At 42.2% G+C, this 14,142-nt stretch overlaps 1 protein-coding gene and 1 long non-coding RNA gene across 2 annotated transcripts; one reads left to right on the forward strand and one right to left on the reverse strand.

Moving 5' to 3' along the window:
• The first annotated feature begins 1,533 nt into the window (after window positions 1–1,533).
• On the forward strand, window positions 1,534–9,302 carry LOC129628657 (uncharacterized). Its single transcript, XR_008702843.1, has 3 exons — window positions 1,534–1,734; window positions 8,237–8,358; window positions 9,100–9,302. It is a non-coding gene; the product is annotated as an uncharacterized LOC129628657 (long non-coding RNA).
• Window positions 9,303–12,926: 3,624 nt separating this feature from the next.
• Window positions 12,927–13,334, reverse strand: LOC129628367 (60S ribosomal protein L23a-like). The gene has a single exon (XM_055547784.1). It carries the CDS (start codon window positions 13,332–13,334, stop codon window positions 12,927–12,929), a length of 408 nt encoding a protein of 135 aa, XP_055403759.1.
• Window positions 13,335–14,142: the final 808 nt, after the last annotated feature.

Genomic DNA, 14,142 nt, shown 5'->3' on the forward strand with positions numbered 1-14,142 from the left:
AGGCAGGCCAGCTCCACCACTGGGAGGACACAGAAGCCAATGACAAGCAGTAGCATGGGCAAGCAGTTATTTCCCAGGACCAAACAGAACATGACACGTCTTAATGTGAGACAGAAAATTCTAAGGTAGGAAATACTCAGGATTTCAGATAAACAGGTAAGTCTGGTCGGCAGGTAGCAGGAACTTAGCCCCTGGACTAAAGTTCAGGGCCAGTCCAATCTTAGGAAATTGAAAGGGGTAGGCATGTGCCAGTTGCAGGGGGATCGAGATTGGGCAGGGAGTCAGGATTGGAGCTAAGGCGCTAGACCAGGCTGAAATCCATGGACTAGGTCTGGAGTGTCCATGGCAGGGCCAGGAGGGCTGAGTCTGTAGAATAAGACTGAAGTTCAGATAACAGATAGGACTGGGACCTAAGTTTAGATGATCGACAGCCTTGATAGGAAACCCTAGAGTGAGGGATGGACATACTGTAAATTCCTCTTGTCTCTGTGCAGGGTTCTGCAGATGCTATTGAGAGTCTCAGCTGAGGGGAAGGAGGGAGACAGAAGTTGGTCCCACAATAGGATCCAACCAACTAAAAAAAATCAGAAACATGCATTCTCTCATTTGAATGCCTAATGTAATAAAAATCAAATTGAAAAAAGATTCAGCTGAAGCAAAGACACCAGGAAAGAAATAGAGGCAATTGTTTTTGTGCGTGTTTTGTGTTTTTTTTTTTTAATTTTTTATTAGAGTATCATCACTTTACAATTTTGTGTTAGTTCCCACTTCAACAAAATGAATCTGCTATACATTTCTTTCCCATTTAGGTCATCACAGATCATTGAGTAGAGTTCCCTGTGCCGTACAGTAGATTCTCATTAGTCATCTAATTTTACATATAGTAGTGTATATATGTCTGGAGAAGGCAATGGCACCCCACTCCAGTACTCTTGCCTGGAAACTCCAACGGACGGAGGAGCCTGGTGGGCTGCAGTCCATGGGGTCGCGAAGAGTTGGACACGACTGAGCGACTTCACTTTCACTTTTCACCTTCATGCCTTGGAGAAGGAAATGGCAACCCACTCCAGTGTTCTTGCCTGGAGAATCCCAGGAACGGGGGAGCCTGGTGGGCTGCCGTGTGTGGGGTTGCACAGAATCGGACATGACTGAAGTGATTTAGCAGCAGCGTATATATGTCAATCCCAATCTCCCAATTCAACCCGCCTCCCCAAGACGTTAAATGAGATTTCCTTCTTTTCTTCATTTCAGAGCTTAGGTTACTAGGTGGCGAGTACCCTCATATTATAAGGCGTCTAATCAGGTTGTTTATGCTCAGCTTGCTCAAGGGGTGGCCCCCACATTGGTTCTGACATCTGTAACCTGTCACTCCCACTTTTGGTTTAAGGAAAGAAGATCAAGGGAAGAGGTTTAAAAAATGAAGATGGCTTTAACACTTAAAATATGAAAAAAAAAAAAATGAGGATTACTTTGATGAGAACTAAAAAGCACTGTCGTTTTCTCTCTCTCCGGTCAAGGGAAAGGAAACAATAAGGACCTATCAAGCAGAAAGACACACCCCAGTGGATGTGTGCTGAATGGAAATCCTGCCCCGAGGCAGCCGAGACCTGGAGCAGAGTGTGGTGAGAGTTCTTGGGACAATCTGACCAGAGTCTCCTGACTTGTGGTGAAGAGAAACTGATGTTTTTTCTCACCTGAGAGCTATGTGAGAGGCTGGCTGGAGGACCAAAGATGGTAGGTAGGTCAAGTGGCTGGGAAGAGAGAATTGACAGAATGTGTTTGAAAGGCAGTAATAAGGAAGAATAAAAATTTTCCTTTCATTGGTGGAAAGGTAAGCCTGAGTTCTCCTTTTAGCTCTACCACAGATTAGCTGTGCTAGTGTAGAAAACTGCTTGATCTCTCTGAAACTCAGTTTTCTCTTCTATAAAAGGAAGAATTGGTCTAGACTGTCTTTAAGGTGCCCCAAAGGTACCTTCAATGACTTTCTAATTCTATAGGTAGATTTGACTGAGCTCTATGGTGACTTGTGAGATGGATTATTAAATATATATATATATATCCCATTACACTAAGCCCTAGAAATTCAGGTCTCAAGGGTGCAGCATTCTTTTCTTCCCTTACTCCCTCTTAACAAGTACTTAAAAAATAAATTATTTAGGGCTTCCCTGATGGCTCAGTGGTGAAGAGGCACCACTTGGGAAGCCCGTGCCAATGCAGGAGACACAAGTTTGATCTCTTGTCCAGGAAGATCCCACATACAACTAAGCCTGTGGGCCAGAACTATTGAGCCTGTGCTCCAGACCCCAGGACCTGCAACTACTGAAAACCACATACCCTAGAGCCCGTGCTCCATAACAAGAGAAGTCACCAGAATGAGAAGCCCGTGCTTTGCAACGAGAGTAGACCCTGCTCACCACAACTAGAGAAAAGCCCTCGCAGCAACGAAGACCCAGGAGAACCAAAAAGTTAAATAAACAAAAATTATTTTTTTTAAAGTTAAATTATTTAAAATTTTAAAAAGAAATAGTAATCCATAATACCACTAACCTGATACATTACTAATTATACTTTGGCTAATTCCTTTCCAGATCTTGACCACCCATCTGCATATTGCTCCAGTTGCAGTCACTAGCACATGCTTTTGGTGTCCTTACTAGCCCCAGTTCATATCCCACACATGATCAAGAGAAGTCAAAGCTTGGGGTGCTTCCAATTATTGCATAATAAGAGCAGGCAAGGAACAAACTGGCCTTTGAACTACTCTGGTGTGGCCTCTCTTCCTTCTTAAGTCTCCTTCCTGATGCTTCAGCAACAACAGGAACTCAGGAAGCCCGGTAGAGCTAAGTAGCCTTTGGTCTACATGGCACTCACTGTGAGTTTGGGTCTGGGCTAGAAATACCAAGTGATCCATTTAGCAGACATCACAGCAGCCACCAGAGGGTTATGCCAAACCTCTAAAGTCACAGCGAAAACCAATATCAAGGTATATAGAGATGTGCTGGTGATTCTTCTGTTGTTAAAACAGGAGTGATAAGATGGTCACAGAGGATCAGCAAAGTGATGGCTCTCCATCCACCTTTTTAAAAATTGAAGTCTAGTTGATTTACAATATTTTATTATTTCAGCTGTACAGCACAGTGATTTAATATTTTATAGAATATACTCTATTCAAAATTATTACAAAATAATGGCTACATTTCCCTATTCTGTAGAGTATATCCTTGTAGCTTATCTATTTTATACATAGTAGTTTGTCTCTGTTAACTTACCCCTTCCTTTCTCTTGCCCCTCTTCCTTTCACTCTCCATGAAAGAGTGAAACTAGTAACCACTAGTTTGTTCTCCATGTCTGTGATTCTGTTTCATTATATACATTCATTTGTTATTTTTTTAGATTCTACAAATAAGTGACAACATAGAGTATTTGTCTTTCTCTGTCTGACTTACTTCTCTAAGCACAATGCTCTCTATGTCTGTCCACGTTGTTGCAAGACACTCCACCCACTATAGTGCCAGCTCTTGTGTCTCAATCTTTATGACCTCAATTGTACTCACAGGAGCACCTCTGAGTGCAGCCCCAGCAAGTCAAGCTTTTTAGAGAGATCTTTGTGCATTCTCATTTAGACAGAGACAGAGATGGTTCAGTCTGGGCCTTGAGATGGTGTCCCTAAAACTTAGTCTGGGATTGGAGAGCCTTCAAGAGCAAGGTGACAAGTAAAGGGCAATGCAGCCAAGAAGCAGCAGGTAGGTAGAGATTGGTTTATGGAGCCCCTGGGGCCCTGCAGAGGAGGAGGAGCCTCAGATAAATTTGCAACAGGAACATAACTTCTTCAGATCTGCTTTAGAAAGATCCCTCTGGTAACAGTGTGGGGAATGATTAGAAAAGGATGATTGGAAGCAGAGACCTGGGGTTATTATAATTCTGTTAAGACATCACAAATTTTAAGAACATAGGATTTTAATCATTAGAAGATAAAAAGGACAAAATGCACTAGCTGATAGAGAAATTTGAAAAGACCCTGATGCTGGGAAAGATTGAAGGTGGGAGGAGAAGGGGACGACAGAGGATGAGATGGCTGGATGGCATCACTGACTCTATTGACATGGGTTTGGGTGAACTCCGGGAGTTGGAGATGGACAGGGAGGCCTGGCGTGCTGCAGTCCATGGGGTCGCAAAGAGTTCGACATGACTGAGCAACTGAACTGAACTTATAGAGAAATACTATACCTTTGGAGAACTCCATAGGTAAAATATCTTTCTTTTTTGTGGGGTTGCCTTTTTATTTTTGGCATTGAACATTTAAAGAAATATGTATTTACTTTTTTCTGATTACAGAAGCAAGCCATACTCATTGAAAAATTTCAAACATTTCAGAAATATTTAATTTAGGAAAAAAGTTTTGTACAATCCCACCCCCGACAGAGGTAACAGCTGTTATTAGGAAAATACCTTTCTCACAGTTGGAAATCTTGTTCTCACCATGAATTCCAGATGCCTTACAACTAGATCTCAAAAGGCAACGCAATGATCAGATTCCCTGAAGAGCAAATGATCAAAGAGTATTCAAAGCAGAAAACATATACAGAAATAACTGGGCGACAAGGTGATAAACTAAAGATCTAATTCCCGTATTTTCTGCTCACGCGTTCATTTGCCTGAACTATGTCTGGTACTTGACTAAGGGAGTGGCTAGAGTTTACTTTGGTGGAATAAATGAGCTTTAGAAGTTAACCTTTTTTCTTGGTTAAGTGTTCATTGTTGCAGATTTCTTTCTTCCTATTTAAAAAAAAATTATTGGAGGATAGTTGATTTACAGTGTTGTGTTAGTTTAGGTGTACACTAAAGTGAATCGGTTATACACATACATATATCCCCTCTTTTTCAGATTCTTTTAGATTTAGATTCCATATGTTTTCTTTTTAAAAGGAGAAGTGTTGTCCTGAGGCTAAAAAGTATTTTCCATTCCTAGCAGGTCTCTTGACGTGGTAGATAATACCAAAAAATAATTCAGTATTTTTGTGCCCATTTGAACCTATCAAATTGGGATAATAATATCTGTCTGCCTCTCCAGGAAGATGATGAGACAATTGATTTATTTCTTATTTATTTGCTTTTGAAATCTAGAGGGAAAAATCTAGACTTAAGGCCCTTTGAAAGAAAGAATTGTCCTTTCTAGACAATTATTCTCCAGCACTCTTGCCTGGAAAATCCCATGGATGGAAGAGCCTGGTGGGCTGCAGTCCATGGGGTCACGAAGAGTCGGACACGACTGAGCGACTTCCCTTTCACTTTTCCCTTTCCTGCATTGGAGAAGGAAATGGCAACCCACTCCAGTGTTCTTGCCTGGAGAATCCCAGGGACGGTGGAGCCTGGTGGGCTGCCGTCTATGGGGTCGCACTGAGTTGGACATGACTGAAGCGACTTAGCATCAGCAGAAAATTATTGGAGAGAGTTTCTTTAGAAATGAAACCTTTCTTGGAATGCATTCTGGAGCTTCATAACTTTTACCATCAGAAATTCTGAACTCTTTCAAGTGCATATAACAGAAACTCAATTCAGACCAGGTGAAAAAGAGAAGATTATTGTTTTATTCTTCTAAAGTCTGATGAAGTCAGAGTTGGCTTCAAGGATATGTGTTCCATCAGAAACTATGATGGAATTTGAGAAATTCTTCTTCAGTATTTGCATGTTGCTTGAGTGGAGGAGGTACATGCTCAGAAGCTGTAGAATGGCCATGTGTAGCCTTGCCTTTAAAACATCTGCTTGGGGAGTTCCCTGGCAGTCCACTGGTTAGGACTCAGCACTTCCACTGCCACAGCCCAGGGTTCAGTCCTTGGTCAGGGTACTAAGATCCTGCAAGCTGTGTGGTGCAATCAAAACAAACAAACAACAAAAACAAAAAGGTCTGGTTGCATTAGTCAAGATATCTTGAGAGGTTTTGTTCTTTAAGTAAAGAAAAGAGAGAACTCTGCACTGACAGCTTATATGGTCTTGATAAATGATGGAGCCCACATACCTGAGTATAGGCTTATGAAGAACTCTCACCCTATCAGGGCATAAGAAGAGGTGGAGTATGATTGTCTGGGACAGGACCTTGGAGCAGGACTGCTGGAGTCTGTATTCGTCAGATTAACTCCTCTGAGCATCAGTTTCCTCTCATGTCCAGTGGAGACAGTAATGGATCTACTTCACAAGGTTATTATGAGGATTAGACAGTATATGTAGAGTTCTTGAACAGGCTAGCACATAGTAAGTTCTCAGTAATTGTTAGGTATTATTATTTTTGCTTACCACTTTCAAGGATGATGTGGCAATTTCCCCTCACCTGTACCTTAATGTCTTCCTGGACAGATTCTGTGATATGACAACTAAAACTCAGTTCAGTCTGGTTTAAAATGTCCATCTCAAGATTGGTTCAAAGCTCTGCACTTCTCCTGGTACAATGGCAGAGGAGATGCTGGACTTATGGAAGAGGAGATCCATGGACTTTTTAAATCCTCCTCCCACTCCAGTGCCCTGGAGGACAGGTGGAAGCTGAGTCACACCCTGGGACACCTCGTCCACCTCCCTGTTCTCAGGATGGGGTCAGGGAGAGGGAGGCGGCCTTTGGAGCTCCTTTTAGTAGTAGTTTACTCTTGTTGGGGAGGCAGCCCTGAAATTACTACTCTGGTTCAGTTTTGTCCTGCTACTGCTGTGGCCTCTGTGGAGGGGTAGTCTCACCTGAATGGGTACACAATCTCTTTAGGCATATGTTCAGTTTGACCTCAGATACCTCTTTAGTGTTACCTTGAGTGTGAGTGTGCATGCTCAGTTGTATCCAACTCTTTGCAACCCCATGGACTGTAACCCGCCAGGCTCCTCTGTGCATGGGATTTCTCAGGCAAGAATACTGGAGTGGGTTGCTATTTCCTCTTCCAGGGGATCTTCCCCACCCAGGGATGGTACCTATGTCTCTTGGGTCTCCTGCATTGGCAGACAGATTCTTTACCACTGAGCCACCAGAGAAGCCTAGTGTTAGATCACTGAAGCACAGTTGGTGCTAGAGAGGAAACTGGAAACGAGGCTTGATTTTTTTATTGTTGTTATTGTTCTGACAAATAGGGTCAGATTACAGTCAGAACAAACTCTTATTTCCCACAGTGCCTGCTGAGTAACCTCCCGGGGAGGATGTATAATAGAACTCAGAATGGCTGAAGCAGGTTAGCAACCACAGACCAGATGCTGTTCAAAGGGCTTCTGGATTTCAAGCACTTTAAATAGAGCAACAACCCAAAATAATATTTATTGGCTATATACTGAAGTCAGGCACTTAGTACACACTATCTATTCTATATGGTAAGGATTATTAGCTCCATTTTACAGATGAGCATAGTGAAGGTAAGAGGAATTAAATCAATTGCCATTATTCAAGGGCCCTGTTTCTTTTTTTCTCTTGCTTCCCATTCTTTAAAAAAAAAAAGGAAAATAATTGCCTTGTAATGTCGTGTTAGTTTCTGCTGTACAGTGAAGTGAATCAGCCGTATGCATACATATATCCTCTCCCTTTTGGATCTCCCATCCTACCCACATCCCACCCCTCTAGGTCATCACAGAGTGCCGAGCTGAGCTTCCTGTGCTTTATAGCAAAGAGGGCTTGATTTCTTACCTAATTTCTATAGCGGCCCCCTGCAAAAAACTAGTTAAGATTTCAGAGAGGTAATATTAACAAAGTCATAGCTAGCTAGCTAAGTCGCTTCAGTGGTGTCTGACTCTGTGCGACCCCATGGACAGCAGCCCACCAGGCTCCTCTGTCCACAGAATTCTCTAGGCAAGAATACTGGAGTGGGTTGCCATTTCCTTCTCCAGCAAAGTCATATTTTGGACACTTAGGATATAGCTCTGATTGCTAATGTTAATTTTTTTCTGATGCAAATATATGCCTTTACTTTGTATCAATTCACATAAAATGTCAATTTTTTTGCCATCCTTACAGTTTTTTCACTACAAAGAACTAAAGAAAAGAATGATCTTACTGTTGCTAAGTTCAATAGGCACTTCTATCCCTTTAAAATGTGTCTTCTCTATACACATGTATCGCTTCACCTTAATTGAATGAACTTTTTCATTACTAATTTACATATTCCATTGAGCAACAATGTGTTTTAGGGTGACTCCTCCAAGAGCTATTAAGGAAAACACATGTTATGGTTAATCTATCTAGGATTTGCTAATGTCTTCTGGTTTCCTTTGATCTCAGATCCAAGTGGTAAAACCAGCACCGTGTGTGTGATGCTCTCATACCAGCTACAGAAACCGGTGCTAAGGGCACGATCAGAAGTTGACAATGGACACGATAATCCCAATTCATTTTTCTTTTTGGTAAGACAGTAATTGACTGGAAATTTAAAATTCTCTTTTTAAATCCTTAAACCAATCACTCTTCTGAAGCTTTTATACTTGATCACTGCCATCTATCAGCCTCCATCTATTCAGTTATGAATAAGCATGTACATGAAGCTGCTCTGTACCGAGCACTAGCAGACGTGCTGGCGTACCACAGTAACCAAGGCAGACAGGTTACTTGCTTTCATGATGCTCAGGTCTAACCTAGGTAGACAGACAGGAATCCAATAAGTAAAATTTCAGATGCTGTAGTGTGAGGAATATAAGATTAAATGTCATGAGACAGAGTCATGGGAGGAGGGTAATATTAAATAGGATAGTCAGCAGGGACTGACCTTTGACTGAAATGATGAGGAGGCAGCCACTCAAGGACTTGGAAAAGAGCCTCCTCTCAAACCAAAAAACAAGCTGATGCAGGGGCTTGAGGAAATGTGTGGCAACTTTTTTTGTCTTTGGCTTCACCCCAAGGCATGTGGGACCTTAATTCCCCGACCAGGAATGGAACTCATACCCCCTGCATTGGAAAGTGAAAGTGTATTGGAAAGCAGAGTCTTAGCCACTGGAATGCCGGGGAAGTCCCATATGTGGCAACTTTTAATGTTTTGGTTACTAAGAATGCAGGCGCTCTCTCCAACACCCGCCTCTCACCCCTGCCCTTCCCATGAGAATCCAGTGCTAAGTGTAGTGTAAGACTGGAATATTTTACTTAACTTTTAGAAGGTGAAAGATCTGGTAAGGAAATAAGCAGAAGTCAAGAAGAAAATGAAGCTGAATTGGAACCTAAAAGACCTACTAAGAAGATCTTCTATCTATCATTAAGGTGAATTCTAGGAAATTTAGTTTCACTGACTCAATAAAGTTACTGACCAGCAAGGAATCCACCCTAAGTCACTCTTCTGTGCTTAGTGCATCACTCTATTTATAACTAAATGTTTCCCAAAGTGAAATAGAAAACACCACTTTGCTCCCTGTATTTGTTTTTCAACAGCGATCCCATAGTAGATTTTCTTACGTTTGTGGTAAACTACTTGTAACCATGCATCAAGGCAATAAAAATAGTTTTCATGTGATTATGTCTTTGGAAGTCTGGCACAAAATGTGATTTCATTTAGAGAGTGTGGTATGGCAGCTGTAAATCGCCACATTCCAGCTGAGTGCTTCAATATTGTATTTTCAGTGTGACTGAATGGCTGGCTTTTTCTGGCTCTGACTGCCTTTTCCATAGAAAAGCTGGCACTCAGACAAATCCCCTGAGACACCCTCACAAAGAAATGCTGACAGATGTCTGTCTCTCAGAGGTCCTAACTGGGCAACTTTCCATCCAGACGTGCTGGGCATGAGCATGGGTGTCCATGTCTGTTGGCCTGTGGAAGAGTCCTCTCATTCCATCTTGCCAGCAGCCAAAAGGCTTGGAGAGCCCCTTGGGATGGGAGTTCTGCCTGGAGCCAGCATGCTCAGGTAGAAAGGTACTGAGCCAGTTTAACAGGGCAAGGAGTCTTATTCAAGGAAGCCAGACGTAGTGCAGCAGGCCAGGGAATCAAACCTTTCTCCTCATTTTATGCTTGGGTCATGGAGACAGTGCTTAATAAATAATCGTTCCTTGGGGTGGGATGAACGGGGAGATTGGGATTGACATATATATACACTACTAATACTATGTATAAAATAAATAACTAATGAGAATTGATGCTTTTGAGCTGTGGTGCTGGAGAAGACTCTTGAGAGTCCCTTGGACTGCAAGGAGATCAAATCAGTCAATCTTAAAGGAAATCAGTCCTGAATATTCATTGGAAGGACTGATGCTGAAGCTGAAACTCCAATACTTTGGCCACCTGATGTGAAGAGCTGCTTCACAGGAAAAGACCCTGATGCTGGGAAAGATTGAGGGTAGAGGAGAAGAGGTTGAGAGAGGATGAGATGGTTGGATGGCATCACTGACTCAATGGACATGAGTTTGAGCAAGCTCTGGGAGATAGTGAAGGACAGGGAAGCCTGGTGCGCTGCAGTCCATGGTGTTGCAGAGTCTGACACGACTGAGCAACTCAACAACAACAAGGAGGACCTATTATATAGTACAGGGGACTCTATCCAGTGCTCTGTGGTGACCTAAATGGGAGGGGAATCCAAAAAGAGGAGACGTAAGTATTTGTATAGCCGATTCACTTTGCTGTACGGTAGGAACTAACACAACACAGTAGGGCAACTATACTCCAATAAAAATTAATTCAAAGACAAGCAAAAAAATAATAATTGGTCCTGTTTAGGCACTCTTCCTGAGATATGTGTGATATATAGATGAATACTTAACTCAAGGAACTCACCAACTTGCTGAGGAAAGAGCCTGTAGCAGCCGACCCTTTTTTTAGCCACTCCACCCCAACTCCAAGACTGCTTACCACTCTTTCAACTAGTTTTATCAAGTACTTTCTTCTATGCCAGGCATTGTGCTCTGCTTAGGATATAATAAAAAGACAGATTGTTCTAGGATTAATATTGTACACACAAAAATGTTTTAATGGTTATGTAGGGGGTGGGTAGAATTAGAGGTATGGACAATGACTCTTAATTTTCACTTTTTGAACTTTACTATTTGAACTTTTTCTAACAATTTTTTGGCAGTGATTTTTTTTTTTTTTTTTTTTTGGTAACTAAACTAAAATCTGCTGAGCAACATTTTGTGCCAGGCATCCTTCTGAGCTTTGAGAAGACAGCGGTGAATGAAACAGAAAAATCCCCTGTCCTCATGAAGCTTACATTCCAACTGGGGAGGCAATATAAAATTTAAAAAATCTATACAAGTTTGCTATTATAATATAATGATAATTGATGACATGGCCCATGGAAAAAACATTAAAAAAAAAAAAAGGTTCATTTTTAGGGACCTCCCTGGTGGTCTAGTGGTTAAGAATCTTCCTGCCAATGCTGGGGACATGGATTCAATCCCTGGTCTGGGAAGACCCCACGTGCCACAGGGCAACTAAGCCTGTGCACCACAACTACCGAAGCCCTAGAGCCTGTGCTCTGCAGCAACGGAAGCCACCACAATGAGAAGCCCATGCACCACAAGGAAGAGTAGCCCCTGCTTGCCGAAACTTGAGACAGCCCGTGTGTGGCAATGAAGACCCAGCGTAGCCAAAAAAAAAGTTCTTATTTTAAAAGTTATTCTATTCTGATTTGTTCAGATAATCTTGACTCTGTAGAGACCAGGGTTCTTTACTGGCCTGGGCAAATAGCAGCACTAAGAGAAACGGGCCAGAGGGCCAAGCCTCAAAGCCTTGAACCATCTGGACTATTGCCAACACTCTCTCCACCCAGCCCAAATGAAAAGGCAGTCTGAGCTCCCTGCATTCTTTTGGCACAAGAGTGATGTCAATCCAGAGTTGGACCTGGCTGGTTGCTCTTGACTGGAGCCCAGGCCTTTTCCCACTCAGTTTGGGGACAGAACTCATTGCTGTGTCAGTATATGAAGGTGCCAACCCTGCCTACCCCACATGCATAGCCTGCTACTTCTTTCCAGCTTTACCAGCTGTTTTTCACTGGCTTCTAGCCTGCCTTGTCTGACAGCTGCCTGAACACTCGGACTTAAAAATGAGTTCTAAATGCCTGAGTCCAGCCACTGCATTCCAACCTATTTTTAGGATAACATCCTCCTTCTTTGGCTTCCTGAGAAACTACTCTTTTTCTGTTTCTAAACTGTTACCATTCCCAGTTCAGTTCCCTCATCTGAGAATGCAAAACTTAGGGGTTCCTGTTCCCGCTCACAGCCAAGAAGATGCTGTTTTCACCAAAAGTCCTTTAGTCAAAGAAGAGGTAAGACCTGATATTAAAGATACACAATAAAAATTGTATGCACACTATCACTACAAACACCTAGAAAATCTTTTTTGTTTTTATTTCAAATTGACAATATGACAATAACATAAACCTATTGCAAATACTTTAGAAAATACAGTAAAAATAATTTACACTTTAATAAATTATTTTTATCTGTTCTTGGGTTCATATGTTTATTGTTGTTATTGGTTAATTATTCATGCATACAGGGCAAAATTTAAAAAGTAAAATCTCACTGTTCCCCTGCCACCCAGTTCTTCTCCCTGAAGAGAATTATTTATAGTATCTTCTGGCTCTCTCTTTTTCTTTTTAGTGAAAACTTTTACATGAAAAGTTAGCCAGCTGGACTCAATTTAGATGATCCCAACTGTGTTGCTGCTGCTACTGCTGCTAAGTCGATTCAGTCGTGTCCAACTCTGTGCGACCCCATAGACGGCAGCCCACCAGGCTCCCCCGTCCCTGGGATTCTCCAGGCAAGAACACTGGAGTGGGTTGCCATTTCCCTCTCCAATGCATGAAAGTGAAAAGTGAAAGTGAAGTCGCACAGTCGTGTCTGACTCTTCGAGACCCCATGGACTGCAGCCTACCAGGCTCCTCTGTCCATGGGATTTTCCAGGCAAGAGTACTGGAGTGGGGTGCCATTGCCTTCTCCGCCCAACTGTGTTGGCAATAGCCAAAGTATCATAGTCAGGAGCCAGTTGATCAGATGTCTACTTTTCCCCATCAGGCCCAATCAGGGTGTTTACCTTGGCTGCCGTGTTAGTGTCATAGAACTTCTTCACAGCCGGTCTGATCTGGGGCTTGTCAGCCTTGACATCCACAGAGGATACCAGTATGTTGTCTTCTATTTCATTCCTGGCTGACTCGGTGGTGAGGGGGAATTTGATGGTGACATAGTAGTCAAGCTTGTTTCTCCTAGGGGTACTCTTCTGAGCATATTTGGACTGCCTTCTGAGCCACAGTGTTTTGGGTTGTTGGAAGGTGGGTGACTTTCGGATCTTTTTTCTGTGACTGTGGATCGTTTTCAGCACTGCTTTCTTGGTCTTCAAACGCTTTGCTTTGGCTTCAGTTTGGGTAGGGGCAGGGACTTCCTTCCCTGCTTTAGGTGCCATCTTCATGAAAAGCCATAGTATTCTCTTATAATCCTTTCTGTTTCTGTAAAATCTGTAAAAATGTCCTACTTCAATAAACCTTTCTCTGTTCCAGGCTCCAGTGTTTCAGTTTATTAGACCTCACTGTGAGTTGGGCACACGAGCTTTGTTCTGTAATGATTCATTTTCTGATTTTAATACTTTGATTTTTCTTGCTTCGTATCTTACTTTAGCTAAATATTTGTGAATTGTTAGTTTTTTTTCTTTTAGAAAACAAGCTCTTGGTTTTATTGATTTTTCTCTATTGTTTTTCCATTCTGTATTGTATTAGTCTCCGTTTTATTCCTTATTATTCCTTTCCTACTGCTAGCTATTGTTTTAATTTGCTCCTTTTTCTAGCTCCTTAAGGTGTAAAGTTACTTTTACCAATATTTTGTTTATTTACTTATGGCTCTGTGTAGGCTCTCTCTAGTTGCATTGAGCAGGGGCTACTCTTTAGTTGTGCTGCTCGGTCTTATTTTGGTGACTTCTCTTGTTGAGGAGCACAGGTTCTAGGGTGCTTGGGCTTCAATAGTTAAAGTTCGTGGGCTCAGTAGTTGTGGCTCTAGAGAACAGAATCAGTAGTTGTGGTGAGGAGGCTTAGTTGCTCTGTGGCATGTGGGATCTTCCTGGAGCAGAGATAGAGCCCGTGCCCCTGCACTTGCAGGCAGATTCTTAACCACTGGACTTTCAGAGAAGTCCCCAATTCCTTTGTCATGGTTTGATAGAGAAATGTGAAACTGGCTTTGAGTTTTGCTTAAGAGGCTTTTCCAATGTCTCTTTGGGAGGGTGAATA

The sequence above is a fragment of the Bubalus kerabau genome, chromosome 15 (assembly GCF_029407905.1).
Source record: "Bubalus kerabau isolate K-KA32 ecotype Philippines breed swamp buffalo chromosome 15, PCC_UOA_SB_1v2, whole genome shotgun sequence".
Lineage (NCBI taxonomy): Eukaryota > Metazoa > Chordata > Mammalia > Artiodactyla > Bovidae > Bubalus > Bubalus kerabau.